Consider the following 23,484-nt stretch of genomic DNA (forward strand, 5'->3'; position numbering starts at 1 on the left):
ATAGTCATAGTTTATTGATCCCGGGGGAAACTGGTTTTCATTACATATGCACCATAAATAATTAAATAGTAATAAAACCATTAATAGTTAAATAGTAAGAAGTAAATTATGCCAGGAAATAAGTCCAGGACCAGCCTATTGACTCAAGGTGTCTGACCCTCCAAGGGAGGAGTTGTAAAGTTTGATGGCCACAGGCAGGAATGACTTCCTATGATGCTCTGTGTTGCATCTCAGTGGAATGAGTCTCTGGCTGAGTGTACTCCTGTGCCCACCCAGTACATTATGTAGTGGATGGGAGACATTGTCCAAGATGGCATGCAGCTTGGACAGCATCTTCTTTTCAGACACCACCGTCAGAGAGTCCAGTTCCATCCCCACAACATCACTGGCCTTACGAATAAGTTTGTTGATTCTGTTGGTGTCTGCTACCCTCAGCCTGCTGCCCCAGCACACAACAGCAAATACGATAGCACTGGCCACAGACTCGTAGAACATCTTCAGCATTGTCCGGCAGATGTTAAAGGACCTCAGTCTCCTCAGGAAATAGAGACGGCTCTGACCCTTCTTGTAGACAGCCTCAGTGTTCTTTGACCAGTCCAGTTTATTGTCATTTCGTATCCCCAGCTATTTGTAATCCTCCACCATGTCCACACTGACCCCCTGGATGGAAACAGGGGTCACCGGTGCCTTAGCTCTCCTCAGGTCTACCACCAGCTCCTTAGTCTTTTTCACATTAAGCTGCAGATAATTCTGCTCACACCATGTGACGAAGTTTCCTACCGTAGCCCTGTACTCAGCCTCAACTCCCTTGCTGATGCATCCAACTATGGCAGAGTCATCCGAAAACTTCTGAAGGTGACAAGACTCTGTGCAGTAGTTAAAGTCCGAGATGTAAATGGTGAAGAGAAAGGGAGACAAGACAGTCCCCTGGGGAGCCCCAGTGCTGCTGATCACTCTGTCGGACTCACAGTATTGCAAGCACATGTACTGTGGTCTGCCAGTCAGGTAATCAAGAATCGAGAATTTATGTTTTAGTAACACGTTGTTGCATGTGCTATTAGGTGCATATTGATCTGTACGTGTGTGCCGAGTTTGTATTCTGCCAGTAAAGAACCACGAAACTTAGCTCCCGTCTCCAGCGTTTTTATTAATAGCATTGTTGTGTAACCAGGCCACATACGCAAGTTTCTTTATTTTGAAACATCAGTGAGTTTAACTCCTTACACAAAATCTAGTCAATTAAGGAATAATCAGTTGCCAAGTATGCTTGCGGTGCAGAATACACACCACAGAAAGTAAATCAAAGATATACTTTAATATGACCTAGGCCAACAACTGCACATCGGATATGTTCTCTTCATTCATTCGCACAATTCCTCTACTTATCCAGGGACCTCAGCACGAGGTGGGACCCTTTTCGCTGTTTGATTTGACACTTCTTGCTTGAGTAATGGTTTTTGAAAAAGCAAAGACATGTCTTCTCCGGGCTTCTGTACTTTCTGTAACTGAAACACACATTAGAATATTAAGAGGGAGAAAGCAATTCTGGGAAGAGGAGCCTTGTATCATTCCCCTGGAATCATCTGCTTCTGAATGAAAATCATTACTGCCCCAACATCACTACTTCCTTTGAGGGGCAGAGTATTTGATTGCAATCACTAGCAATGCACAGAAGTCAACTGATCATTTACTGATTATTACTCACTGATAGTGTGGTCCTTTGAAAGAGATTGGTTAATGGGCGGAGCAAGGAGGAAAAGTAAGCAGTTATCCAACAATATACAGCGGGGGACTTATAACCTTCTGCAGCTTCTTTCGGTACTGGGGTGTAGCCCCTCCGTACCGGACAGTGATGCAGCCTGTCAGAATGCTCTCCATGGTGCAACTATAGAAGTTTTTGAGCGTATTTGTTGACATGCCAAATCTCTTCAAACTCCTAATAAAGTATGGCCGCTGTCCTGTCTTCTTCATGACTACATCGACATGTTGGGACCAGGTTAGATCCTCAGAGATCTTGACACCAATCAACTTGAAGCTGCTCACTCTCTCCACTTCCGATCTCTCTGAGGATTAGTATGTGCTCCTTCGTCTTACCCTTCCTGAAGTCCACAATCTGTTCTGTCGTCTTACTGACGTTGAGTGCCAGCAAATTTGTAGATGGTGTTTGAGCTATGCCTAACTCAACGTTCAGCAATGACTAGATGGGCCAGAAGCCTTTTTCTGTGCTGTACTTTTCTATGACTATAACTACTGATAGCAGGCTCACCGGACTATAATTTCCTGATTTAATCTTAGAGACTTTCTTAATCAACAGAACAACATTAGCTATCCTTCAATTCTCCAGCACTTTACTCATAGCTAATGCCATTTTAAATATCTGTTAGGACCACTGCAATTCCTCTCACAGTGTCTGAGGGAACACCTTGTCAGGCCCTTGTGATTTTTATCCACCCTATCCTCCTCGGTCCATGACCTCACTGCTGCCTTGCCTCACTTGTATAGAACCTGTGTCTGTCTCCCGTCTGCTGAAGGCTAGATCCATGGCATTCAAGTCCAGCAACTCAGGCCTATACCAGAAAACCAGGCATGATTTGCGGAGAGCTATTTCAAGGGCGAGGGGACAATTTCGAATGAGGTTGGAGGCGATATCGGATGCACGGCAACTCTGGCAGGATTTGCAAGACATCACTTCCTACAAAGCGAAACCCAGTAGCATGAATGGCAGCGATGCTTCACTACCAGATGAACTCAGCACCTTCTATACCCGCTTTGAAAGGGAGAACACTGCACATGATGACCCTGTGATCTCCATCTCAGAGGCCTATGTTAGACTGTCTTTAAAGAGAGTGAACCCTCACAAGGCAGAAGGTCCCAATGGAGTACCTGGTAAGGCTCTGAAGATCTGTGCCAGCCAACTAGCGGGACTATTCAAGGATATTTTCAACCTCTCACTGCTACGGGCAGAAGTTCCCACTTGCTTTAAAAAGGCAACAATTATACTATGTTTGTAGTTCCAAAGAAGAATAATATTGGGCTGCCTTAACGACTATTGCCTGGTAGCACACACATCAACAGTGATGAAATGCTTTGAGAGGTTGGTTATGACTAGACTGAACTCCTGTCTCAGCAAGGACCTGGACCCATTGCAATTTGCCTATCACCACAATAGGTCAATGGCAGACGCAATCTCCATGGCTCTTCACACATCTAGTCCACCTGGACAACACAAACACCTACGTCAGGATACTGTTCATCGACTATAGCTCAGCATTTAACACCATCATTCCCGCAATCCTAACTGAAAAGTTGCAGAACCTGGGCCTCTGTACCTCCCTCTGTAATTGGATCCTCGACTTCCTAACCAGAAGACCACAATCTGTGTGGATTGGTGATAACATATCCTCTTCGCTGACGATCGACACTGACGCACTTCAGGATTGTGTGCTTAGCCCACTGTTCTACTCTCTGTATACACATAACTCTGTGGTTAGGCATAGCTCAAACACCATCTACAAATTTGCTGATGATACAACCATTGTGGGTAGAATCTCAGGTGGTGTTGAGAGGGCGTATAGGAGTAAGATATACCAACTAGTGGAGTGGTGCCGCAGCAACAACCTGGCACTCAACGTCAGTAAGACAAAAGAGCTCAGAGGGATCAGAAGTAAAGAGAGTGAGCAGCTTCAAGTTCTTGGGTGTCAACATCTCTGAGGATCTAACCAGGTCGCAGCATATTGATGTAGTCATAGAGAAGGCAAGACTGCGGCTATACTTTATTAGGAGTTTGAAGCGGGTTGGCATGTCAACAAATACGCTCAAAAACTTTTATAGTTGTACCATGGAGAGCATTCTGACAGGCTGCATCACTGTCTGGAATGGAGAGGCTACTGCACAGTACGGAAAGAAGCTGCAGAAGGTTGTAAATCTAGTCAGCTCCATCTTGGGCACTAGCCTACAAAGTACCCAGGACATCTTTAGGAAGCAGTGTCTCAGAAAGGCAGCGTCCATTATTAAGGACCTCCAGCACCCAGGACATGCCCTTTTCTCACTGTTACCATCAGGTAGGAGGTACAGAAGCTTGAAGGCACACACTCAGCGATTCAGGAACAGCTTCTTCCCCTCTGCCATCTGATTCCTAAATGGACTTTAAAGCTTTGGACACTTACTCACTTTTTTTAATATACAGTATTTCTGTTTTTGCACATTTTTTAATAATCTATTCAATGTACATAATTGATTTACTTGTTTATTTATTATGTTTTATTTTTTTTCTCTCTCTGCTGGATTATGTATTGCATTGAGCTGCTGCTGCTAAGTTAACAAATTTCACGTCACATGCCAGTGATAATAAACCTGATTCTGATTCTGAAAAAATCCCTTTAAGATTTACTGGGTTTCTTTCAGCTCCTTTCATAGCTGACCATCCTGATTATCAAGAGGGCCAGTTTTGTCCTTTGCTATCTTTTTGCTGTTAATACAATATACGTAGGAGCACTTGGGAATCTCCTTCACCTTGTCTATTAAACCAACCTCCTTCATTCTTTTAGCCCCCCTGATGTCCTTCTTAAATGTTTTCTTGTTTTCCTTATACTCCTCAAATACCTCATTTGATCCTACCTGCCCATACCTGCTATGTACCACCTTCTTCTTCTTAACCAGGGCCTCAATATCCCCTGAAAACCAATGTTCCTCAGACTTAAGCAACACACATCAAAGTTGCTGGGGAACGCAGCAGGCCGGGCAGCATCTCTAGGAAGAGGTGCAGTCGACGTTTCAGGCCGAGACCCTTCGCCAGGACTAACTGAAGGAAGAGTGAGTAAGGGATTTGAAAGTTGGAGGGGGAGGGGGAGATCCAAAATGATAGGAGAAGACAGGAGGGGGAGGGATAGAGCCAAGCAAAAAGTTGAAGAGCCGAAGAAATTACAGATGGGGAGCAGTGAGAGACGGTTTCACTGAACTCCCATCGAAGAGAGGATCTAAACTTCTTCGGTGTAGGCATCACCGGAAGAGGCTTCGCAGTAGTGAATTTAAACGCAAACAACAGGAATTCTGCAGATGCTGGAAATTCAAGCAACACACATCAAGGTTGCTGGTGAACGCAGCAGGCCAGGCAGCATCTCTAGGGAAAGGTACAGTGGACATTTCAGGCCGAGACCCTTCGTCAGGACTAACTGAAGGAAGAGTGAGTAAGGGATTTGAAAGTTGGAGGGGGAGGGGGAGATCCAAAATGATAGGAGAAGTTTATCTAAACTTCTTCGGTGTAGGCATCACCGGAAGAGGCTTCGCAGTAGTCAATTTAAACGCAAACAACAGGAATTCTGCAGATGTTTTATCTAAACCTCTCTTCGACGGGAGTTCAGTGAAACCATCTCTCACTGCTCCCCATCTGTAATTTCTTCGGCTCTTCAACTTTTCGCTTGGCTCTATCCCTCCCCCTCCTGTCTTCTCCTATCATTTTGGATCTCCCCCTCCCCCTCCAACTTTCAAATCCCTTACTCACTCTTCCTTCAGTTAGTCCTGATGAAGGGTCTCGGCCTGAAACGTCGACTGCACCTCTTCCTACAGATGCTGCCTGGCCTGCTGCGTTCACCAGCAACTTTGATGTGTGTTGCTTGAATTTCCAGCATCTGCAGAATTCCTGTTGTTTGTGTTCCTCAGACTTATTCTCCTTACCTTTTATTCTGACAGGAACATGCAAACTATGTACTGTCAAAATAATCCTTTGAAAGTCTCCCACTTACCAAGTACACCTTTGCTAGAAAGCCGCCTGTCTCAATCCACACTTGCCAGATTCTTTCTGCTACCTTCGAAATTGGCCTTTCTCCAATTTAGAAACTCAACCCACAGAATAGACCTATCCTTTTCCATATTTACTTTGAAATTAATGGCATTATGATCACTAGATGCAAAGCGTTCCCCTACACCAGAGTTTCCCAACTTTGTTTTTATGCCTTGGACCCTTTCCATTAACCAAGGACCTGACACATTAATCCCAAGAGTCTCGTAGTTGGCACACTAACCCCTGAGAAGTCTGACTCGTTAACCCTGAGGGTCTTGGACCTGACACATTAACCCCTAAGATTTCAGACCTGACACATTATCCCCAAGAGTCTCAGAACTGTCACGTTAATCCTGAGGGTCTAGTACTTGACAAGTTAACCCAAGGAATCTGCCACATTAACCCCAAGGGCCTCGGACCTGACGCGTTAACACCGAGGGCCTCGGACGTGACGCATTAACCCCGAGGGCCTCGGGCCTGACGCATTAATGCTTCTCTTCCCACTATTTTCTTTTTTTTATTTCATATTTGCAGAATCCTCTGATTTTTTTGTTTCTTTACTTTCAACTTGGCCTGCTGTAACTTTCCTCAGCTTTTACATACTGCAAATCTACAAATATTCCCAAAGGTAGCTAGTTCCGAACTCTAGGCTCTGAGTTTCAATGGAATGATGAAGTCATGAAAATCCATCTGCAAAATGTGTAAGTACAATCAGTTTTCATGTGAACCATTTGTCATTCCTCCCCTTGCATCATCAGTCCAGATACTCATTTTTGTTCTAACATTGAACTTAGAATTCAAACTTATTTCTCATTTCACAGTAAAGTATTTTTAGTGTAATCCTCACTTCCGAATACACTGGTGTCAGCTCAGCAAACTTTGTCTGATTTATCACAGAATTTGTACAGTTCTAGTCACCGAATTATAGGAAAGAAGTCAACAAAATTGAGAGAGTACAGAGATTTACTAGAATGTTACCTGGGTTTCATCACCTAAGTTACAGAGAAAGATTGAACAAGTTGGGTCTTTATTCTTTGGAGGGTAGAAGGTTGAGAGGGGACTTGATAGAGGTGTTTAAAATTATGAGGGGGATAGATAGAGTTGACATGGATAGGCTTTTTGCATTGAGAGTGGGGGAGATTGAAACAAGAGGACATGAGTTGAGAGTTAAAGGGCAAAAGTTTAGGGGTAACATGAGGGGGAACTTCTTTACTCAGAGAGGGGTAGCTGTGTGGAACGAGCTTCCAGGAGAAGTGGTTGAGGCAGGTTCAATGTTGTCGTTTAAAGTTAAATTGGATAGATATATGGACAGGAAAGGAATGGAGGGTCATGGGCTGAGTGCAGGTCGGTGGGACTAGGTGAGAGTAAGAGCTCGGCACGGACTAGAAGGGCCGAGATGGCCTGTTTCCGTGCTGTAATTGTTATATGGTTATATGTTATTATATGGTTACAGTCACTGCAAACATCAAGTACAAGCACCCTGACATTTCAGAAGTAGGATTTGCTGTTTGAATGCATAGAAGTAAAGGCTGGCAATTAAAGAACATAGAACATTGCAGCACAGTTCTGGCCTTCGACCTCGATGTTGTGTCAACCTTTTACCCTATTCCAAGATCAATCTAACACTCCCCTCCTACATAGCCCTCCAGTTGTGCCATCCATGTGCCTATCTAAGAATTTCTTAACTGTCCCAAATGTGCCAGCCTCTATTTTATTTTTATTATTTATTTAGAGACACAGTGTGGAACGGGCCCTTCTAGCCAGCCGAACCGCACCACCCAGAAATCCACCGATTTAACCTTAGCTGAATCACAGGATAACTTACAATGACCAATTTGCCGATTAATCGGAATGCCTTTGGAGTGTGGGAGGAAACTGGAACACCTGGAATAAACTCACGTGCACATGGGAAGAACGTGCCAACTTTATTATAGAGGACGCCGGAACTAAACCCCAAACATCCGACGCTTCGAGCTGTAATAGCATCATGCTAATGACTACGCTACCATGGCCCACCTCCCACCACCCCTAGCAGTGCTTTCCATGGACCCAACACTCTCTGTGTACAATACTTACCTCAGACATCCCAGCCTCCCCCCGCCCCACCCGCTATACCTTTCCTCCAATTTCCTTAAAATTCTGGCCCCTAGTATTAGGCAGTTCCACTCTGGGATAAAGTCTGTGGCTGTCCAATTATATCTGATGTTGATGAAAATTCTGATAATCACTGAATCCGATGGTGAAGAAAATTTAAAAGCAACTTAAATCCCCTTGTTATTTTTCAGATTTTAGTGATAAGCAGTTGTTTAAAACATTAAATTCACATCACTTTAAAGTGTCACAGCAAAGAAACTGCCTTCTACTTACTTATATGCGCAGTTGAGCAGTTTCCTTGCCAACGCTTTCTGCTCATCAAGACAAATTGGACCTTTCTCACCACGCAATATGACTCTGCATTCAAATAAAATACACATTTAGTGAGGAAAAAGTACTCTTGATCTTTTCAATGATTTTAAGTTCCCTGGCCCTGATTGTCTTATTTTCACTATGGATTTCCAGTCCCTATACACCTCCATCCCCCACCAGGAAGGTCTTAAAGCTCTCCGCTTCTTTCCGGACAACAGACCCAACCGGTTCCACTCCACCACCACCACTCTCCTTCGTCTGGCAGAACTGGTCCTCACCCTCAGTAATTTCTCCCTCAGCTCCTCCCACTTCCTTCAAACCAAAGGTGTAGCCATCGGCACTCGCATGGATCCCAACTATGTGGAACAGTCTATGTTCCAAGCCTACACTGGTATCGCTCCCCAACTTTTCCTACACTACATCGACAAACACATTGTTGCTGCTTCCTACACCCAAGCTGAGCTCGTCGACTTCATCAACTTTCCTCCAACTTCCACCCTGTCCTCACATTCACCTGGTCCATTTCTGACCAGCTTGTACCTCTTCCTCATCTCACCGCCCCCACCTACTTATACTGACTTCTCCTCGTTCTTTCCTGTCCTGATGAAGTGTCTTGGCCCGAAATGTCGACTGTTTACTCCTCTCCACAGATGCTGCCTGGCCTGCTGAGCTCCTCCAGCCTATTCTCTGTGTGTTGCCCTGGTCACAGATGCTGCCTGGCCTGCTGAGCTCCTCCAGCCTATTCTCTGTGTGTTGCCCTGGTCACAGATGCTGCCTGGCCTGCTGAGCTCCTCCAGCATATTCTGTGTGTGTTGCTGCATATTTTGTGATTTGTTTATTTCGTTAGAGATACAGCATGGAACAGGCACTCCCGACCCACCAAGCCACACCGCCCAGCAACCCACTGAATTAACCCTAGCTTAATCACAGGACAATTTACAGCGACAGATTACCCTACTAACAGTACGTCTGGAGTATGAGAGGAAACCCACATGCACATGGGAAGGAACATATAAACTCGTTTACAGAGGGCGCTCCGAGCTATAATAGCGCCACCCTAATTACTATGCTATCTTGCACCCCAAAATTTCCTCCTCAAAATTTATGCAGTTTAGCCTGGTGCAAGGACTATGAGATCCTGCATAGTCTGGAATCCAGAGCAACACATACAAAACACTGGAGGGACCCAACAGGTCAGGCAGAATCTACAGAAAGGAATTAACACTCAACATTTTGGGCTGAGACTCTTCATCAGGACTGCTGGAAGAAGTCAACAGGTCAGCAGGATCTGTGGAAGGAAATAGGCAGTTGAGATTTGCAAGCAAATGGGAGGAAGACACATTAGCTTAGTGGTTAGCATAATGCTTTCAGAGTGTGAATGACCCAGTTTCAGTTCTGCTGCTGTCTATAAGGAGTTTGTAGAGGGGGAGGAGTGTAAGCTGACAGGTGATTGGTGAGACCAGGTGAGGGGGAAGGTGGTGAAGGGTGGATGACGTGAGAAGCTAGCAGCTGATAGGTGGATGAGGTAAAAGGCTGAAGAAGGAGGAATTTAATAGGAGATAAAGATGGATTATGGAAGAAAGGAAAGGAGGTGGGGAACCAAAGGGAGGTAATCGGCAGTTCATGAGGGAGGTGACTACTCTGAAAAGTTCTGGGGGTGCAGGCCTGGATCAAAGAACTAAGAGATCCAAGATGTGATATTCAGTATAATAGACCAGAAAGGTGTCTCATCGTTGATCAGAAGAGTGGTATCCAGTAGGAAGATTGGTGAAGGTTCGCTAGGACAGGAAGCTGGAGGTGACCAGACTGGGCAGGCACACTCTTGTCACTGAGGCACCTGAAGCCTGCCACAGTGAGTTGAGCAACAGCAGGCAGGACAACTCCAGACAGTCCTACACAGAAAGAGTAAGTGTAGGTCTGGGTCGGAACAGGCAGTCCCAACAACCCGAGTATCTGTGTGAAAGTAAGGCACACGGGCACCGGATATCATTGGATGTTGTGTTTTTTTCTCTCTTTTTGTGTTTCTTCATTAGAAAGTGAGTATTCATGGCTTTGTCTGCAGATTTCAGCTCTCACACACTCAGTGTGTTAGGAACAGCTTCTTTCCCTCCACTGTCAGATTTCTGAATGGACAATGAACACCACCTCAGCATTTTGCTCTCTTTTTGCAACACATTTATTCTTTTCTATTTCTTATTGTAACTCAGTGTAATTTTTTATATATTGCACCATACTGCTGCCATAAAGCAACACATTTCACAACATATGTCAATGATAATAAACTTGATTCTGATTCCAAAAAGCAATGCTGTATAGCATGGAAAAATTGGGAATATACTGTACCTCTGGTATTTGTCCACAAGTTCCTCTAATAATTACCTGTTTGGGAGTAGCAATGCAAAGAAAACAGACTTGCCTTGTCATTTTAACATACCTCTGCATTTCAGGAAGTGATGCTGCTGTAGGTGATATGTCATGGTACAGTAATACTCACTGAACTTGTTTGGTGTTGCAGTTACTGGTTTGAGGGATTATGGAGTAGCTCTCGATCTGATGTAGACTGACAGACTTTCTGAAGTCTCGACACTGACAACCATCTGGAAGCTCAGCTGAAATAAATTAGAAGTTCACTTAGTTATCAGCAAAGTTTACTCAAATATGGAATAAAAATTAAAGGACATCACTTTCCAACAGAGATGAGGAGGAACCTCTTTAGCCAGAGTGGAGTGAATCTGTGGAACTCATTGCTACAGGTGGCTCTGGAGGCCAAGTCATTGGGTATATTTAAAGTGGATGTTGATAGGTTCTTGATAAGTCAGGGCATCAAAGGTTATGGGGAGAATGGGGTTAACCGGGGATAATAAATCAGCCATGATTGAAAGGCAGATGATTCAATGGGCCGAATAGCCAAATTCTGCTCCTATGTCTTATGGTCTAAGTTATGATTGTTACTTACAATGCACGGAATATGTGCTGCAGAGAAGCACCATCAGTGTGGCCAGAAGAAGTTGTCTCTTCATGTTGATGCCTTCAGTTCTCACTGGTATCTATAATACTAAAATATTTTTCCAAAAGATATACAACACTCTTTTAACCATGATTAATAACAGTTTCATATTTTGTTACAATCTATCATCCACTATATTTGGTTTCAAAATTAATTGTTGTTAAAGACATAAAAATTTCTGCAACTGTTGAAATGTTTCTTTCTTCCCCTCAACCACTAATTCTGAATTGTCCATGAACACTACTCATTATTTCTACTCTCTCGTACTACATTTAATTTTTAAAAATATACTTAGTTCTGTAATTTATATTTTTATTATGTATTACACTGTACTGCTGCTACAAAACAATAAATTTCATAACATACACTCAGTGGCCACTTTATTAAGTGCCACCTGTACCTAATAAAGTGGCCACTGAATGTATGTTTGTGGTCTTCTACTGCTGTAGCCCATCCATTTCAATGTTCAACATGTTGTGCATTCAGAGATGTTCTTCTGCACACCACTGTTGTAACACACTGTTATTTGAGTTACTGTTGCTTTCCTGTCAGTTTGTATCCCTCTGGATTATTGGGAATCCTTTGGGATTAATAAAGTATATCTATCTATCTATCTAAACCAGTCTAGCCATTCTCCTCTGACCTCTCTCATTAACAAGGCATTTTCACCACAGAACTACTGCTCGCTGGATATTTTGTTTGTTTTTCATACCATTCTCTGTAAACCCCAGAGCCAGGATTCCCAACCCGGGATCCAGGGACCCCTTGGTTAATGGTAAGGGGAACTCCTGCTCTCAAGACTGTTGTGTGTGGAAATCCCAGGAGATCAGCAGTTCCTGAGATATTCAAACCACACTGTCTGACACCAACAATCATTCCATGGTCAAAATCACTTAGATTACATTTCTCACCTATTCTGAAGTTGGGTCTGAACAACAACTGAATCTCTTGACTGTGTCTGCCTGCTTTTATGCATTGAGTTGCTGCCACATGATTGGCTGATTAGGTATTTGTATTAACGAGCAGGGAACAACTGTGCCTAATAAAGTGCCCACTGAGTGTATGTCAGTGATAATAAACCTGATTGCAATTCAAGAGCAGATAAAAAGCCATAAAATCTCAGCACCATGCTCACTGAAACTGCATACAATAATCGATATTGAGATGATTGCTAACCCGACAAGATTTGCTTGAGCAACACACATCAAAGTTGCTGGTGGACGCAGCAGGCCAAGCAGCATCTGTAGGAAGAGGTGCAGTCGACGTTTCAGGCCGAGACCCTTCGTCAGGACTAACTGAAGGAAGAGCTAGTAAGAGATTTGAAAGTGGGAGGGGGAGGGGGAGATCCAAAATGATAGGAGAAGACAGGAGGGGGAGGGATAGAGCCAAGAGCTGGACAGGTGATAGGCAAAAGGGGATACGAGAAGATCATGCTTGAAATGGGTGATCCAGTGTCACAAGCTACCGATCCTAGAAACAATCGGATTGCAATTTAAAAATTCACAGCGATTCATTATGAAGTTGCGAACACTCCCCGTTAATTTGCATTTTATATTTAACCTGTACCAACCTTGCAAGTGTTCCAGGGTGTTGAAAACGACTGGATTTGGCACTTCACTCGTCAGTAACTGTGAAACGTGTTAACACAACAGTGCACCATAGAATACAGTGGACTTGCACTCCACAACCCCCCTACTTATACTGTCCTCATGTTGTAATCGTGGAATAGTAGTCACGTGGTTAGTAAATTCCCAGGTTAAATTCCACCTCAAGAACTGCTTAGTGAGGGACAGGAAACCCTTTCAAGTAATTGGTTTTGTGTGTTGGTTAAAGGTGTTTTATGATTATATCCTCATTTTAGGAAAAACGGTTAGGTTCTTTATCTTGTTTTCCATTGGTTACCCAAGATATTATAACACCTGCAGTACGAGTTACGAAGAAGCCCAAGTGTTTTACTGCAGATTATTTGAAAGTGGAAGATCATGGTATTACTCAATCAATTTCAAAGGTTCAAACACAACCTTATCCACTTGTGAATGTCCCCTCAATAAAATCGGTTTGTGTCTAAGACCCATTATGCAACTTTGATTGGATTTGGGCTTAACACAGCTCAGATAAGATAGTGAAAAGCTTTTAGTTGAATGTTTTCATACTAACTGAGTAGAGCAGAGTGCTAAATACACATCCCTGTACTGCTCCTGTGGAGATTGTGGAGGTTTGCAAATCTGAACTGAATTGGGTCTACAAGTAAAGAAATCCAGGTTCCAATTGCACAAGGGGGCATTGAAACCAGCTCTTGAAGTTTACTGGTTAGTTTTGAATAGCATCTTCTGCAGACCTGTTGCTTTGGTAGGCGAATTGGAAAGGGACATTGGGCATGGCCCAATCACTCCACTCAACCTTGGAGAGAATTCCGGATGCCTTCAAGCTCTGAAGTTCAGCATCAATGTTAGGACATAGTACATAAGGTACTGGACATGCTTTATGGAGTCTTGGTGTTTCTACTTCATCCAGTTCAATTCTGGCCCTTCATGTTTTGAGTTTACCAATCCTCTTCCCAAACACCTTGGCATTAGCATTGAGAAGCTGTGACAGTCTCTGGTTAGCGCTACCATTTGGGCAGCTGTTTCCTGTTGATGTCACACTGAGAACTTTGACTGAGTGCCTGACTAGTTGGATTTTTCTCAACCATTCATGTCCGAAAAGTGCTGGCTCTCCACTTTCCAACACATAAAGCTCTAACTGCTGTGTTTGGCCTTCATACATCATAGTCACTTTCAGCTTCCATCTGGGAGACACGTTTTTTTCCTGTGTAGGCCCTTAGCATCTCTGAGATCTTCTCTAATGGTATCTTAGAAAACAGTGTGTTGTAGTAAGTCTCTGAAATTATCGACAAAGCAGCTCCATTTTCACTTTTACACCAGACACATCTACTGTGATCTAGATGATTTTGTGATCTGCTTCAATAAAACTTTGCAGTTCTAGGAATGACAGCTCACCTTTGTCAGACTCTGTGGTGACTAATTCTGTTTCACATTCAGTCACTTTATGCATTTGCTTAGTTTGGTGTTGAAACTTTTCACTTGGTGTGGTTTCTCTCTTTGGTTGTGCTTTTAATCTGATTTGTACACTCTCTATGTGACCTTTTCTGTTACACTCTCTTACAAACTTTTTCTTTTCAATCAACAGTCATTTGCATCATGGAGGGATTCACCACATCAATAACATTTCTAGCTTTTTGTACCATTCAGGGACATTTTGTGTATTTCAGATTCTAGCCTCTTTTTTCTGTAGTTCTGCTGCATCCTTTGCTGCAGTCTCTAATGATATTGCAATGGTCAATGCCTATGTTAGGGTTAGGTCTATTTCTGACAGTAGCCTCGTTTGAGTGCTTTGACTATGCATGCCACGTACAAGCCTGTCCCTTGATGCATCAGAAAGTCCATCTCTAAAGTCACATTACCGGGAAAGTTTGCACAGTTCTACAATGTAGTGTTTGTCTTCCTTACCACCAGCTCAACCTGCACAAGGGCTCCTAATTCGCTTTGCACATCAATTTTTTTAAATTTTCTCCCCATTTAGAAAATAATTCATGCCTTTTTTCCTTCCGCCAAAATGCATGGCTATACCTTTCCCTACATTATTTTCCATTTGCTTTCTTCTTTGCTCATTCTTCCAATCTGTCCAAATCCTTCTATAGGCTCCCTGCTTCCTCAACACTACCTGCCCCTCCACCTATCTTTGTATCATCTGTAAACTTGGCCACAAAGCTATCAATTCCGTTATCCAAATTGTTGACATATGACGTGAAAAGAAGTGTCCAATAGCAGTTTGTGTCTGCCTAGCTGCACCATGTGATGTCAAATCCAATTACAGTTCTCAATTACCAATAAAGAGGTTGGGTCTGGATTACAGTCAATACTAGTTCTTACTGGAAACAATTACACAGAATATAGAAAAGTACAGCACAGGAACAGGTCCGTCAGCCCACTATATTGTACAAGACCAAACAAATTAATAATCAAATGGCCAACTAAACCAGTTTCTTCTGCCTACATAATGTCCATATCCTTCCATTTTCTCACATTCATGTGCCTATCTAAATGTCCATTAAAAATCTCTTATGTATTTGCTTCTACCACCACCCCAGGCAGCACATTCCAGACCCCTCGCATCTCTTTTGAAATTACCCCCCCCCCACCCTCACCCTCACCCTCTGGTATTAAACATTTCAACCCTGGATAAAAGAAACTCACTGTCTACTCTATCTGTGCCACTCAGAATCTTATAAACCTCTATCAGATCTCCCCTCAGCCTCCAACACTCCAGAGAAAACAACCCAAGTTTGCCCAACCTCTCATTATTGCACATGCTGTCTAATCCAAGCAATCTTGGTAAATCTCTTCTGCACCCCTCCAAAACGTCAACATCCTTCCTATAATGAGGAGACCAGAACTGAATGCAATACTCCAGATGCTGGAGTTTTATAAAGCTGCACCACAACTTTTGAACTCAGTGCCTCGACTGATAAAGGCAAGTATGCCATATGCCTTCTTAATCACCCCGTCAACCTGCGTAGACACTTTCAGGGAGTTATGAACTTGGACTCCAGGATACCTCCTCTCATCAACACTGTTAAGGATCTTGCCGTTAACAGTATACTGTTTCTGTGCATTGATCTACTAAGGCGCAATGATTTGTCCGAGTTCCTGTATTAACCACATACCTACTGATAATAAACACAAAATAATCTACAGATGCTGGGGTCAAAGCAACACTCACAACACGCTGGAGGAACTCAGCAGGTCGGGCAGCATCCGTGGAAACGATGAGTTGACATTTAGGGCCAGAACCCTTCGTCAAGACTGAAGAGGGAAGGGGCAGAGGCCCTATAAAGAAGGTGGAGGAGGGTTGGAATGTACCTTTCAGGCCGGAACCCTTCGTCAGGACTGAAAAGGGAAGGGGTAAATTACTGGTTTTTCAACTGAACCTACCAGCCTTCTCCTTCCAACCCTCCCCCACCTTCTTTATAGGGCCTCTGCCCCTTCCCTCTTCAGTCTTGATGAAGGGTTCCGGCCCGAAACGTCGACTCATCATTTCCACGGATGCTGCCCGACCTGCTGAGTTCCTACAGCGTGTTGTGAGTGTTACCTACTGATAATGACTCTCTTTTTCTGATCTGAGCGCATTGTGAAAATGGTGTCTGATGACTGATTTCTAAAAGCAGATTCATAAGACTCGGTTCTCTTTTTGCAGATTCAACCTCAAAAGGAGCTGATTAAACTTGAAGTTCTTTTTGAAAGTAGAGAAAGAGAAATATTTCTAATGCACAACACAAATGGAGTTACTTAATGAATTGCTGCTGTAAATCTGCTTTGTACTTCCTCTATTCTATAAGGCTAATTTAACATATCTGTCACTGGTATGACCAAGTTATGATCTAACTAGTTGTACCTTGCTGTATGTTCAGTTCCTTTCCATCTTTCATCACCAGACTGATATTTCCAAAACATGCCCAGACTTCTGTTTTGCTCTGAGATTGAGGGTCACTGTGATACATACCACCGGCCGGTTCTACCTGGAATGTTATTTTTGAAGAAAATAAATTATTGTTGGCAGAAGTGGTTGTTAGTGATGTAACAAGCCCCCTTTTCTTTCAGGTAGACGGATTTCAGAGAGGGGTCGACAATAAAGAAGAGATGGAGGGAAGTCAGCACATTGCTGTTGTTAAAATCAGCGAAGAGAAATTCATTTCAAAGTAAGTGAAGCCAATCACTTTCAGATTCAAATTTAGATTTCTTTATCACGTACCTCAAAACAATGAAATGTGCCATTTGCATTAACAACCAACACATACACTTTCCTCTCCTATCAGGTTCCTACTTTCAAGCCCATTAGCTCTTTAGCACCTATCACCTGCCAGATTCTCACTTCATCCCTCCTCCCCATCACCTATCTAACCCCTCACCTATCCACCTACCGTCTTGTACTCCTTCCCCTAACCCCCACTCACCTATCTACCCTCTCATCTATAACCTGCCAGATTCTCACTTCATCCCTCCTCCCCATCACCTATCTAACCTCTCACCTATCACCTGCCAATTTGTACTCCTTCCCCTCCCCCTACCCTCTTATTCTGGCATCTGGGCAATTTTCTCTGGGCCAGATGGACTTCATAACTCCCTTTTTCTTAATCTATCTATCTATCTATCTCTATCCCCCCCTCTCTCTCTCCCCCCTCCCACCCCCTCTCTTCCCCTCTCCCCTCCCCCCTCCCCCCTCTCTCTCCCTCACCCATCTCTCTCTCTCGCCCCCTACTATAGAGTACTTGCATCTTTCTAGTGTTTTCATGACTGCAAGATGCAAAACACTATGAGCAGTTACTTTCTGAGTGCCATCAGTGTAAAACACAGTCGCTAATTGAAATACAGCCAGCAAGTTCTTTAGAGTAAAGACATTTATTTTTGACCATCTGTATTCCAGAAGAACTGTGTCTCTATCTGAGTCACAAACCTCTTTCAGTGTGAGTGAAAATGTGTGTTTACGAAGGTGGGTGTTGCTAGCAACGGCAGCATTTATTGCCTATCCCTGGTTGATCTTGGGAAGGCTGCGGTGAGCTACCATTTTGAACTGCTGGGAGAGGGAACAGTGCAAGACCTCCAGTGAGGGTCCTACATGGTGAATGTCGCCTTCGTGAGGCACTGCCTTTTGAAGATTTGCTTGGTACCAGGAGAGGCTAGTGCTTTGTGCTTTGGTGGAGCTGCCTGAGTCTACAGCCTTCTTTCAATCCTGTGCATCGGAGCCCCCATACCAAGAGGTGATGCAACCCGTCAGAATTCTCTCCGTGGCATTTCCTCCCTTTCTTCCTTCCTCCCTCGCTCACTGGTACCTTCTACCCAGTGGGGAGCAGAAAATAGAGAGAATGACTGGGGTGGGGTCTTAGATTATGCTGGCTGCTTTACCGAGGCAGTAGGAAGTGTAGAGGCTGGTCCCTGTGATGTGCTGAGTTGTGTCCACACCTCTGCTCTTTCTTGCAGTTCTGTGCGGAGCAGTTACCATTCCAAGCCTTGAGGGTCAACTGACAAATGTCAAATTTCCTGAGGCTTCTGAAGAAGTATTTAATGGTGAGCCTGCTTGTCTGTGGAATCTCTGTGGTAGGACCAGGACAAGGCTACTGGTGATGTTTATAGCTAGGAACATGACGTTCTCAACCATATCCACACCAGCACCACTGATACATACAGGAGTTGCTGATTATTTTAAAATCAGGTCTTATTTTACTTTTCTCAATTCTAGAAACATTGTATCAAAAATTATTTAGTGAATGAGAGAAATAGAATGACGGATACTTATTGAAAGACGCTGTTAGGCACGGACGTCGTAATCTTGTAATCACTCCAGCTACTCACTTCTGTCTCACGAGGTTGTGACCACATCTTGTTTTAAATCTTGAATTGTAAGCAGTTTCCATTCTTAAAATTTCTGGTAAATCAGCTTTCAGACTGAATGAAAGATGCACAATCTAGTATTTTAGAGACACTAGAGACTGCAGATGCAGGAAATCTGGAGCAACACACAATTTGCTCAATCTGGAGCAAGAGAGAAGTTTCTCAGAGGATCAGGCAACATCCACTGGAGGGAAATGGACAGTCGATGTTTCTGGTCCAGATGAAGGGTCTCAACTCAATAATTATTATTATTCCAATAATAAGCCATTCCATGTGCGATTCCAGCTGATTTGTGTTGGTGGCCACAGCCTCAGTGCTTCAGAGAGCAGAGTAAACGGTGCAGAGCACCCTTGCCTCTGGTCCTGATACCCAGCCTTTTCAATCCTTCTAGCTCAACATTTAAATTGTCCAAACAATGGGTCATGCCTTGCACTGGGACCCGGGCGGCCACATTCAGGCCCAAACGCAACCTTTCCAAATTGAAAATATATATTCCATCTGGGTAGCCTCCAACCTGATGGCATGAACATTGACTTCTCTAACTTCCGCTAATGCCCCACCTCCCCCTCGTACCCTATCCATTATTTATTTAAATACACACATTCTTCCTTTCTCTCTCTCTCCTTTTTCTCCCTCTGTCCCTCTCACTATACCCCTTGCCCATCCTCTGGGTCCCCCACCTTGTCTTTCTCCCCGGACCTCCTGTCCCATGATCCTCTCATATCCCCTTTGCCAATCACCTGTCCAGCTCTTGGCTCTATCCCTCCCCCTTCTGTCTTCTCCTATCATTTTGGATCTCCCCCTACCCCTCCCACTTTCAAATCTCTTACTAGCTCTTCTTTCAGTTAGTCCTGACGAAGGGTCTCGGCCTGAAACGTCGACTGTACCTCTTCCTAGAGATGCTGCTTGGCCTGCTGCGTTCACCAGCAAATTTGATGTGTGTTGCTTTCCAAATTGATCTGACATCTTAGATTGATCCAACCTCACTCTCGATTTGGGAGGATGTGCTCTGAAACTCCTCTGCTCCAATTTTTCTCCGCTTCGCAGGCCCCAACTCCATCTCGACCATGTCTCAACCTCATCCCAACCACTTCTCCTTGCTCCAATTCTACATCGCACCCGCACACCTCAACCATCAAGTAAGCCGCGTCCTCACTCACCTCCTTATTGTTTCCAAAGGTCGGCTACCACAATTTTCCACAAAGAAATTGTTATCAATAAAGGTGCTGCACATGAGGCTGCTTAACAAGATAAATGCCGGTGGTATTTCAGGAAAGGTACTAGCTTGGACAGAGCATTGAATGATGGGCAGGAGGAAAAGAGTGGGAATAAAGAGAACCTTTTCTGTTTGGCTGAGTTGAGTGGTATACCACAGGGGTCTGTGTTGGGACTGCTTTTTACGCTATATGTCAATGATTTGAATGATACAATTGATAGATTTGTGGCAAAAAGTTTGTGGACAACATGAAGATAGGTGAAGGGACAGTTAGTGTTGGGGAAGCAGGGAAACTGCAGCAGGATTGGAACAGATTAGAAGAATGGACAAAAATATGGCAGATGGAATACAGTAACCAGAAGTGTATGGCCATGCACTTTGATAGAAGGAATAAAAGTGAAGACTATTTTCAAAATAGGGAGAAAATTCGAAAATCAGAGGTGCAAGGGGATTTGGAAATCGGTGTGTAGGATTGCCTAATGGTTAATTTGCAGGTTGAGTCAGTGGTGAGGAAGGCAAATGCAATGTTAGCATTCATTTCAAGATGCTGAAATCTTCAACTGCTCCTTGCTTCAGTCTAAGATCCCCTCGTGTTTTAAGAAGGCAACGATAATCCTGGTGCCGAAGAAGAGCAAGGTGGCATGCCTGAATGACTATCGACCTGTGGCTCTGACATCAATTGCTATGAAGTGGTTCGAGTGGTTGGTTATGGCACACTTCAACCACAGCCTACCAGTCAACCTCGACGCTTTGCAATTCACCTACCGGAGCAACAGGTCTATGGCAGATGCCATCTCTCTGGCCCTACATTCCTCCTTAGAACACCTGGAGAATAAAGACGCATATGTAAGGTTCCTTTTCATTGACTACAGCTCTGCCTTTAATACCGTCATTCCAAATAAACTGATTCCTAAGCTCCGGAACTTGGGCCTTAGCACTCAGATCTGCAGCTGGATCTTCAACTTCCTCACAGACAGGACCCAGGCTGTAAAAATAGGGGACAAGCTCTCCTCTACAATCACTCTGAGCACCGGTGCCCCACAAGGCTGTGTACTCAGCCCCCTGCTGTACTCACTGTACACCCATGATTGTGTAGCCAAGTTTCCATTGAATAAGTTTGCTGATGATGCCACAATTGTAGGCCGTATCCTGGGTAATGATGAGTTTGAGTACAGAGAGGAAATTAAGAACCTGGTGGCATGGTGTGAAGATAATAACCTATCCCTCAACATCAGCAAGACGAAGGAATTGGTTGTTGACTTCAGAAGGAGTAGCGGACCGCATGACACCATTTACATCGGTGGTGCACAAGTGGAACAGATCAAAAGCTTTAAGTTCCTTGGGGTCAATATCACAAATGACCTGACTTGGTCCAACCAAGCAGAGTTCACTGCCAAGAAGGCCCACCAGTGCCTTTACTTCCTGAGAAAACTAAAAAAATTTGGCCTGTCCCCTAAAACCCTCACTAATTTTTATAGATGCACCGTAGAAAACATTCTTCTAGGGTGCATCACAACCTGGTATGGAAGTTGTCCTGTCCAAGACCGAAAGAAGCTGCAGAAGATCATGAACACAGCCCAGCACATCACACAAACCAATCTTCCGTCCTTGGACTCATTTTACACCGCACGCTGTCGGAGCAGTGCTGCCAGGATAATCAAGGACACGACCCACGCAGCCAACACACTTTTCGTCCCTCTTCCCTCTGGGAGAAGGCTCAGGAGCTTGAAGTCTCGTACGGCCAGATTTGGGAACAGCTTCTTTCCAACTGCGATAAGGCTGCTGAACGGATCCTGACCCAGATCTGGGCCGTACCCTCCAAATATCCGGACCTGCCTCTCGGTTTTTTGCACTACCTTACTTCCCATTTTTCTATTTTCTATTTATGATTTATAATTTAAATTTTTACTATTTACTATCGATTTGTAATCCAGGGAGCGCGAAGCGCAGAATCAAATATCGCTGTGATGATTGTAGTAAGCTCTAGTATCAATTGTTTGGCAACAATAAAGTAAAAGTAAGAATGAGACTTTATAAGGCATTCATCAGACTGCACTTGGAGTATTGTAAACAGTTTCGGGCTCTTTATTTAGGAAAGGATGTACTGCTATTGCAGACAGTCTACTGGAATTTCACAAGAACGATTCCAGGAATTAAGTGATTAACGTATAAGAAGCATAAAGCACTGTTGAGGCCTCACTTGGGTATTGTGGCAGTTTTGGGCCCCTTATCTGAGAAAGGATATGCTGACTCTGGAAAGGGTTCAGAGGAAGTTCACGAGAGCGTTTCATGGAAAGAAACAATTATATTATGAAGAGCATTTGAATGCTCTGGGCCTGTTCTCACTACAATTTAAAAGAATGGGGGGATATCACTAAAACCTATACAGTGTTGAATGGCCTTGATAGAGTGGATGTGGAGAGGATGTTTCCTGTTGTGGGGGGAGTCTACAATCAGAGGGCACAGCCTCAGAATTGACAGATGTCCCTTTAGAACAAAGATGAGGAGGAATTTTTTTAGCCAGAGGGCAGTGAATCTGTGGAATTCGTTGCCACAGTTGACTGTGGAGGCCAGGTCATTTCAGTGTATTTAAGGCAGAGTTTGATAGGTCCAAAAACATGAGAAAATCTGCAGATGCTGGAAATTACAAAGCAACACAAACAAAATGATGGAGGTACTCAGCAGGCCAGGCAACATCTATGGAAAAGAGTATACAGTCAATGTTTCAGGTCAAGACTCTTCATCAGGGCTGGAAAGGAAGGGGAGAAGTCAAAGTAAAATGGTGGAGGGGCAGGAAGGAAGAAGCTTTTAGGTGGCAGGTCACAGGTGATACTGACAGAAGGAGAGGGAGTGAAGTAAAGTCCTGTGAGTTTGATAGGTTCCTGATTTGTAAGGGCATCAAAGGTTGCTGGGTGAAGGCAGGAGAATGGGGTTGAGAGGGAAAATGGATCAGCCATGATGAAATGGTGGAGCAGACATAATGGGCTGATTCACCTAATTTTCTCCTCTTTCGAATCTTATAATGGATGCTGCTTTCTTGTGATAGCGCTCCTTGTAGGTGTGCTCAATGGTGAGGAGGACTTTTCCCGTCATGGATTGAGTTGTGTCCACCACTTTCTGCAGCCTGTGTTCGTGGGCATTTGTGTTTCTATACCAATGAAATGTCAGTATTTAGAAACATTTTTCAATAGAATTGTTGGCAAAAGAATGGATCAATACACAAACTGCTGGAGAAACTCAGTGGGTCAGGCGGCATCTGTGGGAGGAATTGGACAGTCGTTGTTTTGGGCTGAGGCCGCCCATCTGGACCCAAAGCACTGACTGACTTTTCCCCCCCTGCAGATGCTGCCTGACCTGCTGAGTTCCTTGAGCACCTTTCCTGCATCTGCAGCCTTCTTTGTCAGAAAGATACTGGATTGTGCATCTTTCATTCAGTCAGAAAGGTCATTGGTTATGCTTATGTTATCCATAATTTTATGAATGGGAACTACATCCAGTTCATTATTTAGAGCAAGATGTTGCCACAGCCTCTCAAGACGGAAGTGAGTGATTGGAGTGATTAAAAGGGAAAGTAGAGACACGATATCTGTGGCTCCTATCACCATGTGAAAACAAATATAAAGTAACA

The 23,484-nt window shown here is 43.9% G+C and overlaps 1 protein-coding gene across 6 annotated transcripts in view; it reads left to right on the plus strand.

Moving 5' to 3' along the window:
* Positions 1–23,484, plus strand: part of rassf4a (Ras association domain family member 4a) — a 307,320-nt gene that overhangs the window by 205,266 nt on the left and 78,570 nt on the right. For 2 of the 6 annotated variants that reach the window (XM_072282911.1, XM_072282912.1), the window contains exon 3: positions 16,857–16,950. In XM_072282911.1, the coding sequence (XP_072139012.1) occupies positions 16,892–16,950 (59 nt within the window). In that variant the 5' untranslated portion in view covers positions 16,857–16,891. Of the gene's footprint in view, positions 1–6,464; positions 6,481–16,852; positions 16,951–18,229; positions 18,317–23,484 lie in introns of those variants that run through there. The other 4 variants (XM_072282910.1, XM_072282909.1, XM_072282915.1 and 1 more) reach the window with 3 other exon arrangements.

This window comes from Mobula birostris, chromosome 18 (genome assembly GCF_030028105.1).
Source record: "Mobula birostris isolate sMobBir1 chromosome 18, sMobBir1.hap1, whole genome shotgun sequence".
In the NCBI taxonomy this organism is placed as follows: domain Eukaryota; kingdom Metazoa; phylum Chordata; class Chondrichthyes; order Myliobatiformes; family Myliobatidae; genus Mobula; species Mobula birostris.